Here is a 23216-nt window from a genome sequence, read left to right as displayed (position 1 = left end):
AGTTTTAAAGCTCAATCTAAAACTCATCAAGTCAGCTCTGAAGAAAAGGGGCTCAAGGAAGCACCCCATGAGACCCAAATGTTGTACTTTGGGACAATGGCTTCCTGTCCCAGCCCCGAAGAAGTCTCTCACTGGGATACGATCTCATCCTCACCTTTCAACAAGTGGATGTGGTAAGCGTCAGACTTCTGGAGCAGCCTCCGGAGTTTGACCTGAGTCTCAGTGGCTTCTACGTCCTTGTGGCCAGTGGCCACCCTCTGCCGCAGGACTTCTTCCAGGTAGAGGATGGCCAGGTGGGTGTGGTACTCTTGTTTCTGCAGAAATCAGGGATGCATCAGACACAGTGTTTACATGAGAGAGGCCATGGTAGATTCTCAAACACAGTGGGCAGGCACCATCAGGGTACTGGAAAACTCCCAGGAACCCCAACACAGAGGGAGGAGTTACAGTCAGGTTGCTACAGTTTGGATGCTGAATGTGCCCCCAAAGCCCATGTGTTAAAGAATATCCCTGGGCTGCTACTGGAGGGTGGGGGTGGGACTTGGAAGGGATGGAGCCCATGGGAAGGAGTGGGACCAGGACAGGGACAGCGGAATGTCAACAAATGCCTGGCCCTGACCTCTTGACTTTCCGGGCACAGCACTGCCCTCTTCTGCCAAGATGCTTTATCAAAAGGAATGGGACAACCTGCACAGATGGAAAGCTCTGGGGTTGTGGGGCAAAAGAAACCCCCTGTTCTTCCTAAGTTAATTGTCATGATGATGGAAAGATGATGAACACACGTGGGGGACACATGAAGAGTTACTTTCCATTCTGGGGGGCAAAGGTTTTAGGTATTCCATATTTGACACAGACAGCTTCCCCGTTTCCTTTGAGGATAATAACAGAGAAAAGAGAGTGGAGTGGGTATGAGATAGGAGATAAACACGTCCACCTCTGATCCCTCTGGTGTCCTTCACAACGGCTCATATGCCCTCAGGTAATCAACAAGCACAGACTGAGTGACCGGGGCACATGACCTGCCCCAAAAGTGACAGTCAGGCTCCCCTTCCTCAGCTGTGAGTGACATTGCAGCCAGGGACCTTAGTCCGGGCTCGGAGTGCTCACCTGCAGTCTCCTGTCGATAACAAGATGCTCCAGATATTTAACCAGGGCTTTAGGGTATTTCTTAAGGCAACTAATAATGTCATCTGGATTAAAGCGAGTCTGCTGCTGCTCGTCCAAAGGTCTCTTGGTGAAAACTTGAACTCCAATCTGCAGAAAGAGCAGCAATTCAGTTTTCTTCATCCCTCCTTCAGTCACGTAACATTCACGCTTTGGCTAAAATCGTGCAGAATATGCTGAGGTATTAAGCAAGAGCAGCTTCTCATATGTCACACTTATCTCAAAAATTTGGAAGAAAACAGTCTAGCAAGAAGTCCTGAGAAAGACCAACCAGAGGGCACAATGCAGGCAGGAGTGAGGCTGGCACTTGTGCTGGGATTCTTCTAGAGTGACTGGGAACTACAGAATGGAGCAGGCCCTGGTAAGAGGCCGTGACAGCCACACAACCAACACTAGTGCTGTTCGGGTTATCCTACTAAGACTGTCCCTTGCAAAGTTTAAGCGAGAAAACCCAGAAAGTCGGAAAACGCAGTGTGCTCTCGGTTCTCTGAACACGTTGTCTGGCTAGTAGATCATTTACCGCACTTGGCTAGTCCGCCATCTGAGTCTGGGGTACCTGAATGGCTTCCAGGCTGCCTTTCCATGTCTGCCATGAGGAGCACCCTGGACCAATTCTGCCTTCTGAGGAAATACTAAGATGGCCACTACACCTTGTCCGGCTCCCCTGTGCACTTACATGTGCAAGTATTATTGCATGCCCACAGGTTTAGATGCACACATACCCACATACCCTGTGAACCCCAAACACAAGAAACGCAACACAGCTACAAGTCTGCATTTGTGTCTTAGCTCTGCTTGCCTACATGACCTTGAAAAGGTCTGTTATTTGTTTGTTTTTCCTTTTGTTTTCTGTCTTGTTTCTTTGTTTGTTTTCTTATTGTTGTTACTGTTGTTTGGTTAGTTGGTTTTTCAAGTCAGGGTTTCTCTGTGTAACAGCCTCGGCCATCCTAGAACTTGCTCTGTAGACCAGGCTGGCCTTGAACTTGCAGAAATCCACCTGCTTCTGCCTCTTGAGTGCTGGGATTAAAGATATGCACCACCATTACCCGGAAAAAAGGTCTGTTAACCCCATTTGTGAACCATGCCCTTCAAGAGATGACAGAGGCCATGTGGTAGGCCACCATGTGGCACACAGACTCTGTGTGTTTGGCTGTGACTGCCCAGTGAGTGGAAAGGACCTAATCCTTTCAATGACATTGCATTCACACCATAGGAGCATGTGCTGGTGTGTTCTGTAGGCATGTGTAGAGGTAAAGGAGGATGGAATAAAAAATACGCAAGGAGGGGCCAGTGAGCTGGCTCAGCAGGTAAAGTCACTTGCTGCCAAACTTGAATGTCTGGATTCAGTCCCTGGGACATGCATGGTGGAAGGTGAGAGCTTCAGCTGCCCTCTGATCATCGTACACACAGTATGGCACATATATGTACATGTATGTGCACAAATAAATCAACGTAAATTTAAAAATGTTTCAGGATGGATGGAATAAGGGCTCTGACCTGGTTCAGGAAGTAGCATGGACAGCAGAGGAGTCTGCCCTGCCCTGCTTTGAACGTCTCTGATCTTGTCTCTCCAACAAGTCAAGGAAATGGGTCTGTTATGCTTGCTGCCTTTGTGGGGGTGACCTGTGGGGCCTCATTAAGGTCTGTGTCTTTCTATCCTAAGCATGCTGCCTGGCTTAGAGCAGTGGTTCTCAACCTGTGGGCCACAACCCAGGGGTTGCATGTCAGATATGTACATTATGATTATAACAGTGGCAAAATTACAGTCACGAAGTAGCAACAAAACAATTTAGTGGCTGGGGGTCAGCACACCATGAGGAACTGTGTTAAAGGGTCAAAGCGTTAGGAAGGTTGAGAACCACTGCTCTACAGCCAAGAGCCAAGAGCTGCTCTTTCACTACTGTCCTGTTTCAGCCTCCAAGACGAGGCAGGTAATGTTCAGGCCACTTCACACCTCCATGCCCACAGTCTCTAAGCAGGAGTGATGGAAACAGAAGAGGGCGATGCTCTTCCTGATGTGACCCAGACTGGGGGCTACTTCTTGCAAAGGACCAGGCTGTGCAGGGTAACAACCTGCACCCATCCTAAAGAACAAAGTGCAGACTTCTGTTTCCCAGGAAGTGAAGAGGGAACTGTAGTGTTTTCAAACACTGGGAGCATGCGCAGGCTAGTCTGCTTACACTTCTAAGAGAGGCCTCTGCAGAAAGAGGGTTCTGTGGGACCTCAGCAGCAGCAGACTGTGGCATTTGCTCATGCTCAAAGGGAGGGATTAAAAGGGGCATAAAGTAAACAGGGGAGAATGAGTGTAGCTTTTTTTCCCTCTTCTACCTAAAGTTGACGAGGTATCTAGTGTCTTATACCAGCCATTTTGAAGAGAATGCGTTTATGAAACACAAACCTCCTCACTTTTCTGCAACAGCCAGTCAGCATGGGTCCACACCAGCTCTTGGTCTAAGCAGTAGGTAAGAAAATCAACGATGTATTCATACAGGTCTGAGCGTGTGGAATCCTGGATGTCCCCATTCACAATGTTCACCCATAACTGAAAAGAAATAAAAACCAAGAAAATTTAAATCCAGACTGTTATATATCTTGTAGAATTATCTTAGAAAAACTTTGTTCTCTTACTCTCTTAAGACTTTTAAAAGACACAGGGTGAGGCATCCCTCACGTGAAAATCTAGACTCTGAACATCGGTAAGCATGTTGACAGCGCAGCCTGAATTTCAAGGCTGCAGACTGGGTGGCTGGCTGGAGTGGCTCTCGCTGCCCAGGCATTACTTCACAGTCTGAAACAATTCTAGTCCTTAGCATTTTGAATAAAGGGTGCTCCCACCTACAGTACAGAAAGCTGTAAATTCTTAGTTAAGTTTCAGGTTTTTGTTTTTTGAGAAATAAATCTGAACATCCAAATGTGCTAAAATCTTTTTGTGACGATGTGAGATGATACTAAAAGTGAAAAATTCCACACCATCAAACTTGGTTTTGAGCACAGACTTATCAAAAGTATTGTATAATTACTTTCATGCTATTTGTATAAGACACAAGTGAAATTTAGTTTAGGCTCAGGTCTTTGGTCCAAGACATTTCATTTCGTACATGCAAATACTACAAAATATAAAATAATCTGTAATTCAAAATGGTGGTGACACCCCCCATGAAAACTGATTAGGATGCTCAATGTGCACTAGTTTTTTCTGTCCTGAATTCAGTTATTAAATAACTGAATCAAAGGTCCACTGAAAAGTATTGATTTTTTTTATGGAACTTTCGCCACTTATGAATATTTACTCCATATTATTCAAGTATGCAAATCTTTCCCTATAGCTGTGCTAACATCATCATAACACACGTGCAGTAATTCTAAAGATGCTGCTACCATGTCTTAAAAATAAACATTCTGTCTGTAATATCCAAATCTGCTCTTGGCCTTTGAGGCATGTGTTGATGGAAACTCATTTTCCTGTTCTCTTCGCTCTGCAATTATGTTATTGTGATGCTTTAGCAAAGTAGCTGCAGACTAGACTCACGAAGGCATGGCCAACGCCAGGGAGCCCACGTTACACGAGCTCACGAGGAAACTAGCACCCAATGCAATCTGAGGCCTAACAGGGCAGACGGAGCACATATCCCCAGGGTGTAAGAAGATGCTCTATAAAGATCAATGGAAAGCTGTAAGGTGCAAGCCAAGAGGCAAGGCTAACAAATCGATGCCATTCAACTCAGACCCAGCATCCTTGCTGGCCTTCACACCACAGCTCCTCCACAGAGCAGGGGCATGAACTTGACCAGCTGTGGTTCTGTACTGATGCTGTGAGGGAAGCAATCGCCCAGTTCACTGGCAATGGTTGCTGTTATTAACAGTGGAAATCATAAATGCAACCGTTACTTGCTGCCTTAATTTTCTAAGGTGATGTCATATGCCTACTGGCTCAACAAAACTATCACATTTTTAAGCTGATTTCATAAAAGTCATGAAAAGCAGGGGATATTAGCAGTTAGGAAGAGCAGGGAGGGGGTGGACAGGGGGAAGTTAGATATGGATTACTAAAATACAGTTAGAGAAATAATCCTTAGTGTTCTGTGCTCAGTGGGGTGAACAGAAGCACTGTTTACAGACGAGCTCTAAGTTTCCCACTGCAGAGAGATGGGGAACCATTAAGAAGGTGGGGACACCAGTGACCATGACTAGGTTACCTTCCACTGCAAGCACATGACTAGTAGTACCCAGAATCCAAGAAATGTATGTATTACTATGTGATAATTTTCTGAATACACACTGATGTGTATGAACGTGTCTGTGTGTGCATATGCCACATGTGTGCAGTGCCCACAGAGGCCAGAAGCGGGGGAGGGGGGGTCAATCCCTAGGATCTGGAGTTAGGAGGTTGTGAGCTACCCAACATGAATGCTGAAATTGACTCCAGAAGAACAGCGGCCACTCTTAGCTGCTGAGTCACCGCTCCAGGCCCCCTTTTCACTTTTTAAAAGGAAATCAGCCTTTTTTCATTTCTTCAATTTCACAAACTCAAGCGTGGTAATGTTCTTTAAGGAGATTTAAAAATATCACTTTTTGGTCTTTTTGTCAGGAACAAGTACAGAGACTTGCAGTCAACACTTCCCAAGGAGCTCACTTTTGAAAACACTATTATTTTTGTTCTCTGTAGAAAAGACCAGATCAGGCAAAAGTGGTTTCTATTGATGGATGGGTTTTCAAAAAGTAACACAGAATTAAAAGTTATTGGCCTTTTAATAACACTAAAGTGTTTTGTTTTGTTTTTGGTGTGTGTGTGTGTGTGTGAGCATGCGTGCATGGTGTATGTGTAAATGTGGAAGCCCCGTGTGCCTCAGTATGCATATGGAGGTCTGAGAACAACCTGCCGAAGCTGTTCTCCGGGGACACCATGGGTTCTGAGGCTCAGACTCGGGTGTCAAGCCGTGTACAGCAGGTGCTCTCACCCACTCAGATCTTTCTGAACTCACCTGAACAGCAGAGGCATCTTGTTTATTGTAATGATACAGCAGTCCTAGGGCAAAGTACCTGGAAAGGGAAAGGATGGGAAGGATAAGCAAGAACGTGGCACAGTCCGGGACATGCACAGCTCATGCTCTGCCCATGGGCTTCTTCCCATTCAGCAGGTGACCCCCGGAGAGGTCCAGTCCTTCCCTTAGAGAGCCACATCTCAAGACACTGAAGTGTCAGCTGGAACCTTCTCTTTGAAATCTCTAGGAACATTAGGTGACTTTTTACAGACACAACAGCCTGAGTCACTGCCACCAGGTGTCAGTGTGCACTCTGGATCTGAAACCAAACAGGCTGAGGAGCACTAATCTGCAACGTGAAATCTGAGAGATGCCCAAACATGAAACTTTAAGGGCAAACCCGATGATTAAAAAGCTAAGGGTATTTTCTTTTTCTCGTGTGTGTGTGTGTGTGTGTGTGTGTGTGGTGTGTGTGTGTGTGATCCCAAGCGCAGTCTGCATGTGTTTGGGGGCATGTTCCTATGGAGGGAGGCCAACCCTTGCCTTCAGCCATCTTCCTCTCTATCACGCTCCACTCTTTCGTGCAGTCGGGTCTCTCACTGAACCTGGAGCCCAGCAGACTGCATAGTCTAGGAGCCAGCAGGTCCCAGGCAGGCTGCCACACGTGCCCAGCTTTTGTGTGGCTTCTGGAGTCTAAGTTCCAGTCCTCATGCTTGTATAGCGAATGCCCGATCCACAGACCCTCTCCCCAGCCTGTTTCAGGTCTTGAAGCATATTAGATTTTAGGGTTTCAGATTAGGAAACTGCTAAAGAATACAAAAAAATTCCAAAATCTGAAAAACTCTGAATTTGGGAACTTTTCTGTCCAGGCATCTTGGTTAAGAGATATGCAACCTCCAACCACCATTCATTCCATAATGTGTTCACTGAAAGATATGGAACGAGCTAACACTGCCAAGGAAGCCCAGGCCACCTCAGCCATCAAAGGGGATCTGGCACGGTGGTCCCACATCTTCATGAGTCCTTTTTCATTTTAAACTCTAAACAAAAGTCACATGAGGTCTGGAGAGATGGCTAGGCTCTTCAGCAGAGGACCCAAGTTCAGTTCCCAGCAGTATGTCAGGCAGTTCACAAAACCTGCTAACTCCAGCTCCAGGGGACTAACGCCCTCTTCTGGCTTCTGTGGGCACCTGCACTTATATGCACAAAGCCACACAGAGACATGTACGTATACAAAACTGAAAATAATCTTTTTAAAAAATCACATATAAAAACCCCAAGGAGCTGCCAGCCCTAAGCAAGCTGGCCACTGTGGGTTCACTGGCTACGGATTTAGGGCTGCCTACTAACTGTTAGGCATAAAGAAGGCAGTTCAAATCATGATCAACAAGATCAAGAAGGCTCAGCTATTTATTTAGGCACCTAGCTAACCAATTTGGTCATGAGTGACTCAATGGCACTATTCCTACCAAGTATGCACATCTTCTAAGGGTGGGTCCTAGTCTGACAACAGGACATTCTGAATTGCTGCATTTACTAACAAAGCTCATAGTAATTCACATTGTACTCTCTAACATGAACAAGCACAATAGTGAAGTCCCCCAAGGCCCCTTAGACCAGGAGAACATCGCCATCCAAGGACCGTTTGATGCCTGGTGTCACAATGACTTCTTGGTGGTTGCTGCCTGGACCCTTGAGAATCCAAACACAATGTTGGCTGAGTCAGTCTCACAGCGTCCCCTTGAGGGGCCTCATGGGGTTCCAGAGGGCTGGAGAGGAAGGCTCACCCCGTGGGGCTGAGAACACTCACTTTTTGTGCTTCTCCAGCCAGGCAGCACTGTCCGTCAGCAGGCAGAAGTTCTCAGTGACCAAGAGGTCCAGGAGGCTGTCGTGGTCAGCCTCTGCGTACAGCTTGAGCAGGGCTGTGTCTATGTCTTCCTTGTAGCCATTTGCTACCTCTGTGCAGCGGACTTCATTCAGGTAGCTCATGAGGAAGCGCTTGCACTTGGCCATCTTCTCCTGGTCGCCTTGGGTCAGCTGGTTCAGGTCTGCATACTCATGAAGAGGAGGGTGAGACCGGGTGAAGGAAGAGGAGGTGGGCAACAGGAAGGGGTAGAGAGAGATCAGCTCCCGGACATCCAGCTGGCTGCTTCTGCAATTACAGTGTCAAACTAAATGAAGCAAAGAGAGAGAGAGAGTACACATAGGCACACAAACAACACTGGAGGGCAGTGCCTGTCGGCACATGTCAACGGGGCGAGTGTGTCCAAGTGATCATCCTAAGTTGCTAGTGCCAGTGAAACAGTACCAAACCTGATTCCAAAGATGAGAGACAAGGGTGAGGGACATATACAGATGACCGGGCATCGCAACATCAAGACACCTGAGCTGTGAGGAAAACCCAATGAGCCCTGGGATTCCTTGAGCAAGAAAGACCCATCCAAGAGCAATGTGGCATCAATCTGAGCCAGGACAGGGTCATGGACCTTCAGAAACCAGTATCTTCCTGATACTAAACTCCAAAAGGTTGCTCAGTGGTGCTTAAATAAGGGTCTTTATCCTAACCTGGTTTGTGCTACTACTATCCAGCAGGTAGGATCCAGGGCTGAGCACCCTACAATGTACCAGACAGCCCTGCCCCAACACACCCACTCAGGAACACGCTGGTGTGAGCAAAGGACAGACACGAGGGCAGGTGTGATGACAAAAGTGTGCTTCCTACACACGTGGGTCAGGAAGACCCAGAGCAAGAGAAACGGAGAGAAGACAAAGAGAGGAAACGAATGCCTGTGAGGCCCACAGCAGAGCTCCACAGCCACAGGACCCATCAGAACGACAGACGGTTGTCCTCCTAAAGACAAACTCACTTCCTGAGTGGGCTAACTGGGTACATACCATCTTGAAAGTCTACAGGATAATTTAAAAGTTTTTATAGGCTGGGCAGTGGCAGCACACACCTTTAATCCCAGCACTCAGGAGGCAGAGCCATGCAGATCTATGTGAGTTCAAGGCCAGCCTGGTCTACAGAGTGAGTTCTAGTCAGGGCTACACAGAAAAACGCTGTTTCAAAAAACCAAAAAACAACAACAAAAATGTTTTATAGGTTTTCCCAGAAGCCCTTGCTTTCTCTAAACTCAGCTTCTAGTGAAACCTCTGGAAAGGAGGCAAGAATAAATGGTCCTCAGAATCCACTTTAGCAATCCCACTCCAGAAGCCTGCTGTCCTGACTCAGGAGCCCTGCCACCTTCATGGACTCTCCTCAGCCTGCCAACTCGGGAATCGGGACAGTGGGCCTTCTAAAGCGGGTGGTGGAGCCCAGGCACCACCCTGGAAGGTGTGAACGACCACAAACCACCCTTCCCATTCCTTACTGCATCTCCATCTGGCCGAGTCACAGTCCCCCCCTGAAATCACACAGATGATGGAGGTTCCCAGCAGAGGGGACACTGAGTGACAGTCCTGCTACCAACACTTCAAATTACCTGAAGAGCTCCTTGGCTTCCAGGAACTGGAGTTGTGCAAACTGTATAAAGCCTGCCTGCTGCAGAATCCTCCTGTACATTACCTGTAAGGAAACACAGATCAATTATCTCCTTAAAACCATCACCAAAGGGCTAGGCTGCATTTGTCAGCCACAACCCAATTTACCTTAATCCACAGAGATAACACGTTACTAGCTAGAGAAAAAATAAATGTACTTGAATATATGGACTTATCCCTCAGCAGTGAAAAGGCACTGGTTCCAGGGCCCCAGAGATACCAACATATGGTCAAGTCCCTCATATAAAACAGCATTGTACCCCATAGCATCTATACACATCATCCTACATGCTTTAAGTCATGTCTAGATTATCTGTAATACCGAGCAAGCTGTAAATCCAATATAAACAGTTCTTAAACTATGTAGTTTAGGGTATGATGTCAAGAAAACAGTCTGTATGTCTTCAGTACAAATGCAAATCTTTCTTCTTATGGCACTTGAGGGTGGAGCCCAGAGCCTCGTGCATGCACGGAAATGCTCTACTAAGCAGGAGCTGAACACACACACACACACACACACACACGCACGCACGCACACACGCACACGCACACGCACACACATACACACACACACACACACACACACACACACACACATCTTCATAGGTTTGTACCCATGAACCCCTAATGTACTGCCTCACCCCTCTTCTCCTCACTAGGCTTCTGTGACTGCTTCAACCTCTGGTTGCTCAGATGGAAATCAACAACCTCAGGAGTTTTGGCATCTTCTTCTACTCCTCTGAAAGTGACTTTGCAGAAGTATTTCTTATAACATTCCTCAGACACAAGGCTAGTTAAACTTAAGTACTACATAGACACATGGACCCTCTTAGCCGAAGCTGAGGAAGTGCTCCTATCTCTTGGAAATACTCCGCTCACATTAATAAAATAACAGACTGGTCCACATAGTGAGTTCCAGGGCAGCCAGGGCTATACAAAGAAACCCTGTCTCAAAAAGCAAACAAACAAACAAAGCCCATGTGCACACTTCAGGAGAGTGAGTCCCTTCCTCCCTTCTCTCACTGTCCATTTCTGAGGTCTGCGAAGGTTTGTCTGAAATGGAGTCGGGACACATCTTGTTCTCAAGTATGCCAACAACATCATCCTAGCACTCTGTCTCCCAACTGAGGACGGTTTTCATCGCTCTCTTTGATACTAACTCTTCTTCTAACCTAGAATGCCAAGAGATCCTTGAATATATAAGGTATGCCCACTACTACCTGAGCACCTAATCACCAGCTTATCAATTCTCTTCTATTAATTCAGGGATTATTGATCTGAAGGATTCCCTGGTCCACTTTCATTAAACAAATCATTGTCACTCACTGCCCCCACCCCATTTTAAAGATGAGAAATGGTATTTTGAGATGAGTTTTTACTTCCAAGTGACGAAAGTAATAAATGCTTGAGCCATGATCTAAAGCAGACCTCATCAACACATTCTATTGTTTTTTAGAACAATCTTCTCTCAAATCAACTCTACAAGGTTTTTCAGCAGAGGGTGTGTGTGTGTGTGTGTGTATGTGTGTGTGTGTGTGTGTGTGTGTGAATTCATTTGGATTACTGGGGATCAAACTGAAGTTCTTGTGCATGCTGGGCAAGTGTTCTGCTCCTGAGCTACCCCCCAGCTCACTCTGGTTTTAAAGAGCTCTCCAAGCATAGCAACAGCTCCTTTGGGGCACTGAGATCAGCACATTGCTTAACTGCTTGTCTCCCTTCTCTCCATCTGCCTTTATGTCTCTTCTCTGAAAACAGCCATTTCTGACCTAACAACTGGACTTACTATACCACCTTATAACAATACTCAGAAAGCAGAGTCCTGCTGCCCACTATGCAGTTCTGTTTCTGGAAGTAGAAATAGCATGGGTCATCCTTGCAGCAAAAAGGATCTATCAGGTGTGGGGGAATTCCTAGCTATAATCAGGCTTGCTACAGAGAAATCAGTGACAGCAGCATCTTCCTGAGGCTCCTAGACTCAAATGCCCTGACCTCCATGCCAGGAGGGAGACAGAACCACCACCAACTCCCAGGTCTCTATTAGTAAGGAGGCTGAAGTTTGAATGAGTCACCAAAGTCACCCCCAAATTCACGTTAACAGTGTTTAGAGGGGCAGTGCACTGGATGCAGACAGCTCTGGATGAGGTCATGAAGTCCTCATAGGGTGGCACTAGTGGCCTTCTTGTGACTGAAGATGAGATCAGAGTCAGTGTATTTACTCTCACTATATGATGCCTTGGGGTTGGGAGGTATGAGTTAGACACAGGCTTCATAGGGGCAGCATGAGCTGTAGAAAATATGTCCGGAAAAGAGGATGGGGAGCATCTTTTGAAATAGTGGTATGTGCATGGGACTGCAGATACACACACACACACACACACACACACACACACACACACACACACACTCACTCACTCACATGGCTGTTTGCATAGCTCAGGGAAAATAACACCCACATAACAAGAGAGTTGAACTTGCTGCAATACAGGGAGAAGGCAAGGATCAGATGCAGGCTGGAGAGCAAGAGAACTCATGTGACTTCATCGGGTATTGGCTATGCACCTTTGCTCTTGTCAAAAAGAGCAGAGGAGAAAAAGCAAAATTCCAGACACAGAACATTGAAAATCTCCATAAGGAAATGCTATATAATGTGAGTGCTCTGCACATGGGATCGTACAAGGCCAGCACACCCCTTCACCAGCAACTGTGACACAATGCCATGGCTGCACACTGCCCATGCAGCTCTTCTTCATTCAGCCACAGCCATGCCTGCCTGCACTGTGTGGACGCGTAAGGTAACAAAAGTGCCAGCAGTCAGAGGTCTGTGCCTTTGTGTTTGCTGCCCCCTGCTGAATGCCAATAGGTCAGTGCCACTTCAGCAAGTTAGGAGCAGGGATGAGAACTTCTCAGTGCTAACCATCTATATGACCCAGGCTCTTCTCATTCACTGGCAGAAGCTACCCTTTGCTCTATGAGGCAGCTTACATCCAAACACATCCTTTCTGCCACAGCGATCAATCATGGGTAGAATCTGACTGGCTGTAGTTTCTAAGCTCTGTTAGTGATTGGTTCTCCTGATAATAGAATGTCTATACGACACCACGGTTTTGGGTTGTTTGTGGAGTTCTGTTGTTGCTCTTTCTGTAGCCCTGGGGATTGAACCTAAAGCCTCACCCATGCTAGGAAAGTGACGTCACTTTTTATTTGAGACAGGGTTACCCTAAATTTCCAGGCTGGCCTTAGACTCACTCTGTACCTCAGGCAAGCCTTGAACTTGAGGCTCCCTTAACTTAGGCTTCTAAGTAGCTAGCTTTACAGGTCTATGCCTCCAGGTTCAGCTAACATGTTTTAGCACTCTCAAGTAGGTAGAGTGCCCTGAATGACACATCTGATCAAGTAGGAATTTTAGGGAATGTGACTGATTTGGGGTGTATTTATATCAATAACATTTAAAGTTAATATTTCTTTAGTGTACTACATGTTCTCTCCTGGCCATATGTAGTAATCTGTGCTTGTGATTCCTGTACTTGGAAGGCTAAGGTTTTCTGAGGAAAGGAAGTGGCTGGGTTCCTGCAATGAGAGGTACTTTATCCACATAGTGGGCAAAGCATTGCCTACAGATGATAAAAGACGGACTCTTCAGGGGGACCCAACCTTTTGACATTGCAACGTGACAATATGTGGTCTACAAATGCACTGGATTGAATGTATCCTGGATGCATGTGCCCCGCCCCCACAGTCTACAGGGAGGACACACATGCAAATTAACTGAACCCCAACAAATACAAACTCTAAAATCAGAGACCAGTGGCCTGATCTCATTCTGCCCGTTTATAAGGACCACGTTCATAACTGTTCTCAGAAGGTGACTGAAGAAGGAGTTGATTTCAAATACAGTCTAGTGTATCAAGTAAGAAACTGACAAGCTCACCTTCCCATGTTAGCTGTGCAATTGCAGGAGAGCTGTGTGGTTGCTCTGTAACCTGCTTCCTTACCTATGGCAGGTGAGATGTGGTAACTACACAACGGGTAGAAAAACTCTGCACATGGTCTTATGTAGAGTGAGCCCGATGCATGTGGTTAAAGCCGAATGCTTCCAACTTGTGGCTTGCAGGCATGCTTTCTTGGGACCAGTTAATTACCAACCTGAAATTTCTCTTTTGGAATGTTCCTCCGGGCTCCTTTTGCTAAAACCAAGGCCTCCTCCACTCTCCGGCTTGCTAACAGATCCTGTATTTGTTTTTCCAGAGGTAATGGAACCAAGATGTAAACTCCTTTACTTGTGGCAACAATCACTCTTCCTGAGGGAAGAGAAGAAAAACATTAATGTTGTTGGAACGGGAAGAGCGTTGCCTCCCGCAATGCATTACTGCAATCCTCATGCTCAGCCCTTATCTGATCTGCTAATCACTCCCACCAGCTTCTCCAATACCATCCCAAACGAAATTATGGTATGATGCCTCCCTTTTCTTCCACCCACACTGACAACTGCTGGGAAGGGCAACCTTTAACGTCACATTGCTAAAGAATAAAATGTGCTCTTTATCCCTTTTTCTGTATGAAAGTGCCCATTGATTGAGAAACCCAGAGGAGACATATGATACAGAGTCCAGTGGAGCTGTAGCGCTCCATCATGGAACACTACCAAACACTCACTGACAGTCTTTTCCTTCCAGAGTTGGTTTACATAAACCAAGATTGTAATGTAATACTTTGAACTGTGAGATGATATTTCATGCTTCCCGTCCATCCATACACCACCTAGTCTTTCAGTTCACTTGCTGATTTCCCTACTATCCTGCCAGCTCTCCTTGCCCATCACTGTCACCCTTGTACCCAAGACCCTCGACAGGAAGTCTGTGGAAGATCAAGACTGCAATCCAAGCTAGCTCCTTCCACTGGGCTTTCAAGTTAAACTCTGATCCTTCTCCTAGCTCAGCAGTCCCTGTTCACATGAAGTAGTTAACTGATTTCTTCTGGCTCTGTATCCCAACCAAAGTGGTTTTCCGGCTGTCTACTTGGAACCACTCTTTCTAGGAGACTCTTTGCTCCCATAAAAGGTAGGCTACATGGGCTTCCTCCATGTCAATAAGCCCCATGCAAGTGTGCACCAGTCAATGCACAAAGTCCCACAACCTGAGTACACAGTCAGCCCCCTGTATCTGCAGATTACATGTCCACAGCTTCTGAGTCTGTAGGTTCAACCCACTGGGGACTGAAAATATTTGGGAAAGAAATGATTGTGTCTGTAGCCAAACATAGGTAGATTTTTTTTTTGTCCACATTCCCTAAACAATACATGAAGTAACAACTATTTAAATAGCATTTGCATGGCTGTAAGTGGTATAAATAATCTAGAGATGATTCAAAGCCAACAAAAGTATGCGTGTAGGTTCTAGGCTAATACTAAGCCATGCCACTGAAAGAGGGATCCTGCAACCTGTCCACATGCGTACCAAGGGATGACGACACATGTTACTCCAATTCATGTGTCAGTGCTTCCTTGGAGCTGACCCCCGTCGTGGTGGGGGCTACACGGCTCACTAAGGTTGTACCGCAGCATCTTAGACACCAGGAAGGCGATGTTTGGAGAACAAAAAGATCTTCAAATGGCAAGTACAAGGTATGAATCTAGATTAAAAATACTCAAAGCCATTCTTCGGACATGAATATGGGCAGGCTAGTAGATGGTACTATAGAACCAACGTCAACAGTCTTAGCTACAATGTTCTTAGGAGGTTTGTGTTGAGGAGGTCAGTGTCTTCCATTTCCTTATGAGCAATGCTGCAAAACACAGACCGGCTTCCAGTCGAGGTGAAGGGACTACGGTGGTTCATTCTGTCTCTCACTCAGTTCTCTGAACGGTTGAAAATGGTCAAAACGGGACAGAGGAAAACTGAAACTGGAGCACACGGCACTGAGGCCACTTGCCAACTGTGTCCAACCACACTGTAGCCTTGGCATGCCCCTCCCCTTGCCATACCAAGGACTCACTTGTGGGACCTCTTGTTCAGACACACCCTTTTCTCTGATAGAAGGTTCTGCATACACCTGCTAGGCTGACTCCTATTCATCCTTAAATGTCACCCTCAGGAAGCCCTCCCTGATTTCTCCAGGAATCAGTTCTTTTTTTGCACTCCCCAGGGGACCTACTCCATCTCAGACTGAGTCTTAAACTGCTGTGGCTCTTTACTGAAATGCCTCTCATGCCCTTAAGCTTGCTGTTCCCAAAGCATAGAAACTGCATTACAACTGTTGTCTTCTTTTCTTTTTAAAGATTTATTTCTTGTATGTGTGTGTGTGTGTGTGTGTGTGTGTGTGTGTGCGGTGCACATATACAGGTGCACACACACAGCGGTGAGCAGCCTGGTGTGGGTACTGAGAACCAAACCTGGGTCCTCTGCAAGAGCAGCAAGTGCGCGTGAGCACAAGGCATTCTCCAGCCATTTGTGTTTCTTCTCTCAGCATAAGGCCCAGCTCCTAATACTTCCCCAGTATCATTTACGGTAGAAAGACCGCAGAAGGCCTGGAAAGAAAATGCTGTTAAGATTTCTACTTTAACAGGTACCTTCAAAGTCCTGCAGGATGTGGCCTTCCTTAAAGGGCAGGGTCTGTTTCTGCTGCTGATCCAGCATGCTGTGAACCGTGATGAATTCGTCATCGAGCGCTATGACATAGGGAAAGCACACAGCCGCCCCAATCACATTCTCCGACCAGTGCACAGGGGCACGCTGGGAAATCCCAGCAACGGTGGCAAACATGCCTAGAAAAACAGAAAGGAGGTGTGGTCAAATAACTATGAGGTGTTCTTTGCCATAGAAATGACCGGGTGAAAAGTAACTGGCTCACTCGATTCTCCGACAGGCTTGTACTTCAAAAACAGTAATAGAACATACTCCTGTGTGAAGAACCATATATGACTTCATCACCGTGAAGAGAACCGCCTTATTCAGGATGCATATCATGTCTACTTGCAATTACAAATGAGATTTTAAAGTATCTCCATTGAACTCACGCGCCCATTTATAAATGACATGCTCCCCCACAGGAGAAAGAAAACTGCTCAGGAGCGTGGCAGGCTTTCTTCCACTACTTCACCTGGCTTCTATGCGTCAAGCTCTTTTTCACACATTTGTTCACACAGATTTACTGAGCACCTACTGTATGCCAGAGTCCATTCAGAAGCTGGCTATGCTTAGAGTTGAGGTCTGAGCACTGCTAATTGGTTTTACCCCCTTATCACTGAGAATGTATATATGCTATAAGAACACATACACTATGACACAGAAAACTGGTTTTGTTTATTCAAGACAGACTGCTGTAAAGCCTTTGTCCATAGTAAACTTGTGACAGTTTATCTATACTGTACATAAGGCACTGATATTAGGGATTACTGAGATGAATATTTTGACCAAGAGGTATCTATCCATTTTAATTCTAACTTTTGAAAGCATCACAGTGTAGCTTCCAAATGATTAGACACCACGGAAGCAATCAAGCGGTGGGAGAGGAGGCAGGTATAAAAGGAGGGGCTGAAAGCCCCATTGCTTTGGGTCTCTGCTGAGGTACCACATCCTAGCAGGAGCATGAAGCAGGAAAAAGCCACTTACCTCATGAGGCAGGAAGCAAACCCAGAAAAATGGGGAGGGAGGAACCTAGACGACCCCCCCAATCCTTCTAAGGCCCACCCTAAGTCTTCCCTCCAGATTCCACCTCCTAGAACGGTGGTTCTCAACCTGTCAGTTATGACCCCTTGGGGGTCGAATGACCCTTTTCTTTCACAGGGGTCACCTAAGACCTTAGTAAAAAAAACACTTACGTTACAACTCATAACAGTAACAAAATTACAGTTACAAAGTGGAGACGAAATAATCTTATGGTTGGGGGTCACCACAACATGAGGAACTGTATTGAAGGGTCGCAGCGTTAGAAAGGTTGAGAGCCACTGTCCTAGAGGACCCACCACTTTCCAGTTGTCACCTGGAGACTACGACTCTAACACAGGGACCCTCTGGTGACACACGTCCTGATCACAGCCAACAGTAATGCCCAAGTACACAGAACAGCATCAGAAAACACCGGCGGAGTGCAGCGCAGCTATGCATGAAGACCACGCTGGGGATGCTAGTGCTGTCCCTGGAAGTCAGCCAAAGAGGCCAAAACGGAGAAGAAATGAACAGCACAGCTGGTGATGAGACGCCGCCTCCAAGACAGGAGGGAAGTACAGACTGGCAAAGGGATGAGCATGAGCGATCCCAGAGATTCTGCTAAACTCTGGGTGAAAAAGCCATGTTCCGAGCAACGAGACTCCAGGATAAGATGGAGACTGCCAACACTGCCAGTCAGGGTCACTGCACTTACCCTCTCAAGGGAGTCACACAGTGCAGAGGCCCTGGCGGGTGCTCCTGACATAGAGGGCAGAAGACGGATGTCAAGAACTACGGCTTCTGCAGCTTCACTGGGGTGAAGGAACAGAGCCGTAACTGGCAAACGAGAAGGTCCAGTCAAGTCAGAAAAGCACCCCCTAGGAAGAGGCTAAAGTGCCCTAGCTAACTCTCTTCCGGCCAAGCACGTGATGAAGTCTGTTGCTTTTATACTACTACAGGAGCCCAGGTGTTGTCAGTACACGGCGTGAGAGATTTGGAAAGGGCACACCAACTTTTAAGACCATTCTTTTTTGGCCACGCCCCTTCCAGGTTCGAGCCCACCTGTGACCTAGGCCCACGTGACATGAAGCACAACTGAGTTATTTCCCTTGTCTGAGAAGCGCCATCAAGGGGTATGGCTACAGTAGTGTAAAAAGTTAGGTAAACTTGCCTCACAAAAGGTCAAGCATGATCTCGTATGACAAGAGCGGTCACAAGTTACACTCAGGGAGAAAGGCAGAAGAAAAGAATAAAAATAGGTGTCATGCTGAAAGGTGCATTGATAATCTCGATAGTAATTTGTTTGAACTGTTGATTTCCGGAGCTGGGTGATGATGCTATTTGTAGAACCTATAGTTACAGAAGGTATATGTAAGAGACCTTACAAATACCCTTTCTATGTGCTTATAACTGCATTCACTACAGGCAGAAGGACAAGTAAGTACGTCGGTTAGCACTTAGCATGACGCTCATGTAGATGACACATAACAGACGACCGTCATTCCCTTTAATCTAGCACTATAGCCAAGAAAGGAACACGAGACTCTAACAGTTTCCCCGTGAAGCCTTCAGAACCAGAGCAGTTGGGGCGACACACGAGGACAGGTGGAGTGAAGTGGGAATTCCAGATAGACACCCAGGGCATGAGGAAGTCGGCGTCTATTAAAGGCAGCCCCTGAAGTCAGCCAAGAAAGGGCTCTGCCAACTGTTTATGGGCACAGTGGACAGTCACATAAAAAAATAGCAATAGAATTGCTGCTTTACATGGTGAGACATGAGACCGTATAGGTAATATCAGAAAACACAGATGACTTTGTCTATCAACTGGAAGACAGGGAAGCCTCCCAATTACGACTCAAAATCATAAAGTAATAACTTAAAACGTCGATACATTGGATTATACAGCACTTTGTAAAAAGAGATTTTTGCAAGGCAAAAAATAGAAACAAATACCTATAATGGCAAACACATAGGTATTTCAGATATATAAAGAATACCAAACAATACTAGTGATAACAGAGGGTCTGGGGTGGGGGTGAGGTTCAACGAGTGGTAGGACATGGGCTTGGCATGGATGAGGAACTGAGTTTAGTCTGTAGCGTGTTCGTGTACACACATACACACACACACACATACACACAATTAAAGATAGACAACAAAATAGGTAATCCCTATTTATAACCTAAAGAAGCACAACGGACTCCTAAACATAAGGAATTCTCAGCGTTGCTCACAGGGAAATGTGCTATGCTGCCAAAGACACAAAAGTCGGGCAGCACACTCTGTTGGCCAAGCCTGGGGGAAGAGCATTGCCAATGTCACCAGGGAGACTATAAAATAACCCTTACCAGGGCAGACATGGTGATACCCAGCTCAGCCCACATACATTCATTACACTCAGTGTAAATCTGCTGAAATAAAAAGCAAAACTACTACTACTAATAATAAACAAACAAACAAACAATAAATAGGTTACCTAAGGGAGGAGGCTAGATGTGGGCAGGATACAGGCTGGGTCCTCTGTGGGGATCTAGATCACAGAACTTGCAGGAGGATGCAGATGAAACCTTGGTGTGGTAGCAAGGTGACACTAAGATACAGAAGGATGGGTCCTAACATGATCTTATGATGCAGTCATCCTAAAAGGGTGGCATTCCCAGCACTGTCCATGGACCAGAGCCCCCGCACCCAGACCCTGGTCTGTAAGCAGCAGGGCTCTGGGGAAGAGTGGCTTGACACCAGGTCTGGTGCAAGAACATATGAAATGTGAAGCCCTCGGATTTCTAGAGACATGGCAAAGTGGCTCAAGAATCTACCACGTGAGCTCTGTTAGAGGAGTGTTAAAAAATATCCCTAGTTGATAGACGAGACCTTAATGTCTCACCCTGACTTCACACAGAGTGCCTAGGGGATGCCAAGTGGTTAAGGAAGGGAAAGTTCGCTCCCCAGAGGCATTCCCAGTGGTATATGAAGGGAAAAATAGACAGAAACACAGTGCTGCCTATTGTTAGGCCTAATGATGGCATGGACCAGGCAATGGTCATCAACGGCCAGTCTCATCACAAAAGGGAGGAAGCCATGCAAACTCCCACAGAGGTATCCACACTATGAAGTTTCTTGCCTCCCCCACAAAGTAAGCACAAAACCCCTACATCTCCTAGTTATCTGCTTGCAGTGAACAGAGGTCTGAGGGTCACGGAGGCATGTTAAACCACTCGATGGGGATGAAGCTATCAAAATTCCAGAGTGTAGGGAACCATCCAACTCCTTCAGCAAGGGGAAAAGGAAAAGCTAACAAAAAAAAAAAATGAAAAGAGATGGAGGGACCTAAAGAAAAAATAAAATTTAACAAATCTATCGGCCAACTACAGTGTATGAGCCCTGGATGGTACCTAGACAAGAAAACTGAAAACACAACAACCACAAATATTACAGATATTTATATACAAGCACACACATGTATTTGTGTGTCCGTTACATATGATAACACAGGAGGAATACAACGTGTGTGAATGTATCTGAGTGTATTTTGAGTATTTCACATCGTTGCAGTTTTTCCTTTGCACGTGTGTCTGTAATTGTGAACCATATTACATGATTTACAGAGGAAGTGCTATGGTATCTAGAGCTGCTTCAAAATAACAACAAGGGAGAGCAGGTATACAAAGGGACTGACGGGGCAGAGGCCAGAGAAGACGCACTGGTTTCCTTATGCCATGCTCTATGCCTATATATGTGTATGTGTGCTATATGATATACATTTATAGATTAACTAAATATATAATTACATTCTAATTTACTTATTTTATTTAACAATATTTTAATATATAATACATATATGATATATAATTATATATAAATGTACATAATATATAATTACATATTATATACACAAATATATAATCATATACTTAGTTAATTTATAAATGATATATAATAATTTACATAGCATATAAATTATATACAAACACATATGGTTTATACTATATAAATAACTAAACATATAATTTAATAATTTATATTATATGTAAATTATATACAAATATATTTATAATGATATATTAATTCTAATATATTGTGCATAATTTATATAATATAAATATGTAATTAAATATAGATAGATACATATAGATATTCTTTTCCATGATAAAAATTCATTTTTTTAGAGCAGAGGACATTAGGACCAAGCATTTTCTTCTTCTATCCAGCCATGAACAGACATGGAAGAGTCTTGAATACACAGTCAAGTAAAAGCCACTCTGAAAGGCCACATATCATAGAATTCTAACTACACATTCCAAGGCCAACTACGAATGAACGCAGAACAAGGTTAGTGGTTGCCAGGAGGTGGGGTAGGGGTTCAAGGTCAAGCCCAGGGATTTTTTAAGGCAGTGAAACCACACCGTATGGACACCACAGGAGTGGTTACAAGTCAATGTACATTTGTGCAAGCCTGTCAAGTGTACATCACCAAGAATGAGCCCTAAGGTGAATCTGAACTTTGTTTATCAGGTGTTAATTTATAAATGATATATTATATATATATATATATTATCAGGTGTTAAACAGATTCACTGGCTCTATCCAAAATACCATTCTGGTGGGAAATGGTGACCCCACCCCCCACTGAAATCTGATGGAATTTCAGCACACACCAGTCATGCAGATCTGCTATGACCTGGACATACATTTCCAGTGCTGCCAGACACTCATGAGTCCAATCATGTGCCACATGCCATCTTGTCCACAGCGAACTGCATGTGATCACTACGTCACCTATTGCCATTGTAGCCATCTTAACCGACCAACAGATACTCTGACAATGCATAATGGCAGCACCTAATGATGCGTTTCTCAGAAACCCTCACCCTCCCACGGCAAGGTGTATCCAGAAACCCTAAGACAGCAGACAGGATGCAGGTGCCCCGAATAGCAATGCTGCAGCCCCTCCTCACCCAGGCCTCCCGGGCCAGCCAGCAGGAACTCCTGTCTGCCTATCCTCTTGACAATGGGTGGCTTCTCCTCGCTGCAGTAGGGAAACAGGTCCTGGGAAAGGCCCGTGCTGTAGTTCAGGATGATGTATTGTGTGGTCAGGGCCAGGCACAAGAAGTAGCCATCCACAGCCACGGCAAGAGGCTGCTCTGGAGTGGACACTTCCTTGACAATCTGTACTCGGTCCTCATACACCAGAAACATTTGGACGGTCCTGCGCTTCACCGAGATGATGCACACTTCCACGCAGAAGGGGTCTCCATTCACAGGGTTTTCGTTCACTGCAAAGGTTGTAGCCCCTTTGATGCGGGCTCCTGAGGGGACTGGCTCCAGGTTCAGCATGTTAACCAGGGTTATGGAGTTGTCACAGAGCACCAGCAGCCTGTTGAGAGCTGAGGCTGCACACAACTCGTTCACAGGCTTCTTGAAGCCCAAGTGTCTGTGCAGCTGTTTGGTGGCGATGAAGGAGGCTGTCCCCGTAGGCATGGCCTTCTCCTCCAGCAGGAAGTGGTAAATGAAGCAGTCACTGGTGCCGACATAGAGATTCCTGCCACAGCACTCCACACACTCAATGCTGATGTGCTCTTTGTCACCCGTCAGCAGCTCCCGCTCCACTGCAGAGACCAAGGTGAAGGCCTTGATGTTCATCATGTCTACTGGGTGCTCTGTGGGAAGATGGATAGACAATGTTAAACTTGGAGGAAGAAGGAAGAAGCACACACAGCAAGCTGTAATAAAGATGCACTGATTCCCCATTTATCATTTCAGCGGAGAACTCCAACACCATCAGAAAACAGAAAAAGAGTTCCCATGACTTGCCTCACTAGACGGCTGGGGACCCTGGAAAAGAATACACACACATGCTTAGGATGACTTGTCCTTCTACTCATTCCCA

The 23216-nt window shown here is 45.8% G+C and overlaps 1 protein-coding gene across 1 annotated transcript in view; it reads right to left on the bottom strand.

Moving 5' to 3' along the window:
• Nucleotides 1-22999, bottom strand: part of Tgfbrap1 (transforming growth factor beta receptor associated protein 1) — a 28254-nt gene extending 5255 nt beyond the window's left edge. The window contains exons 1-9 of the mRNA XM_059282138.1: nucleotides 22285-22999; nucleotides 16252-16446; nucleotides 13830-13984; nucleotides 9629-9711; nucleotides 7957-8298; nucleotides 6147-6204; nucleotides 3563-3706; nucleotides 1108-1254; nucleotides 155-314 (exon numbers count right to left, since the gene is read on the bottom strand). Of these exons, the coding sequence (XP_059138121.1) occupies nucleotides 155-314; nucleotides 1108-1254; nucleotides 3563-3706; nucleotides 6147-6204; nucleotides 7957-8298; nucleotides 9629-9711; nucleotides 13830-13984; nucleotides 16252-16446; nucleotides 22285-22972 (1972 nt within the window). The 5' untranslated portion in view covers nucleotides 22973-22999. The remainder of the gene's footprint in view (nucleotides 1-154; nucleotides 315-1107; nucleotides 1255-3562; nucleotides 3707-6146; nucleotides 6205-7956; nucleotides 8299-9628; nucleotides 9712-13829; nucleotides 13985-16251; nucleotides 16447-22284) is intronic.
• Nucleotides 23000-23216: the final 217 nt, after the last annotated feature.

This window comes from Peromyscus eremicus, chromosome 16_21 (genome assembly GCF_949786415.1).
Source record: "Peromyscus eremicus chromosome 16_21, PerEre_H2_v1, whole genome shotgun sequence".
In the NCBI taxonomy this organism is placed as follows: domain Eukaryota; kingdom Metazoa; phylum Chordata; class Mammalia; order Rodentia; family Cricetidae; genus Peromyscus; species Peromyscus eremicus.
This window is presented reverse-complemented; position numbering and strand designations above follow the sequence as displayed.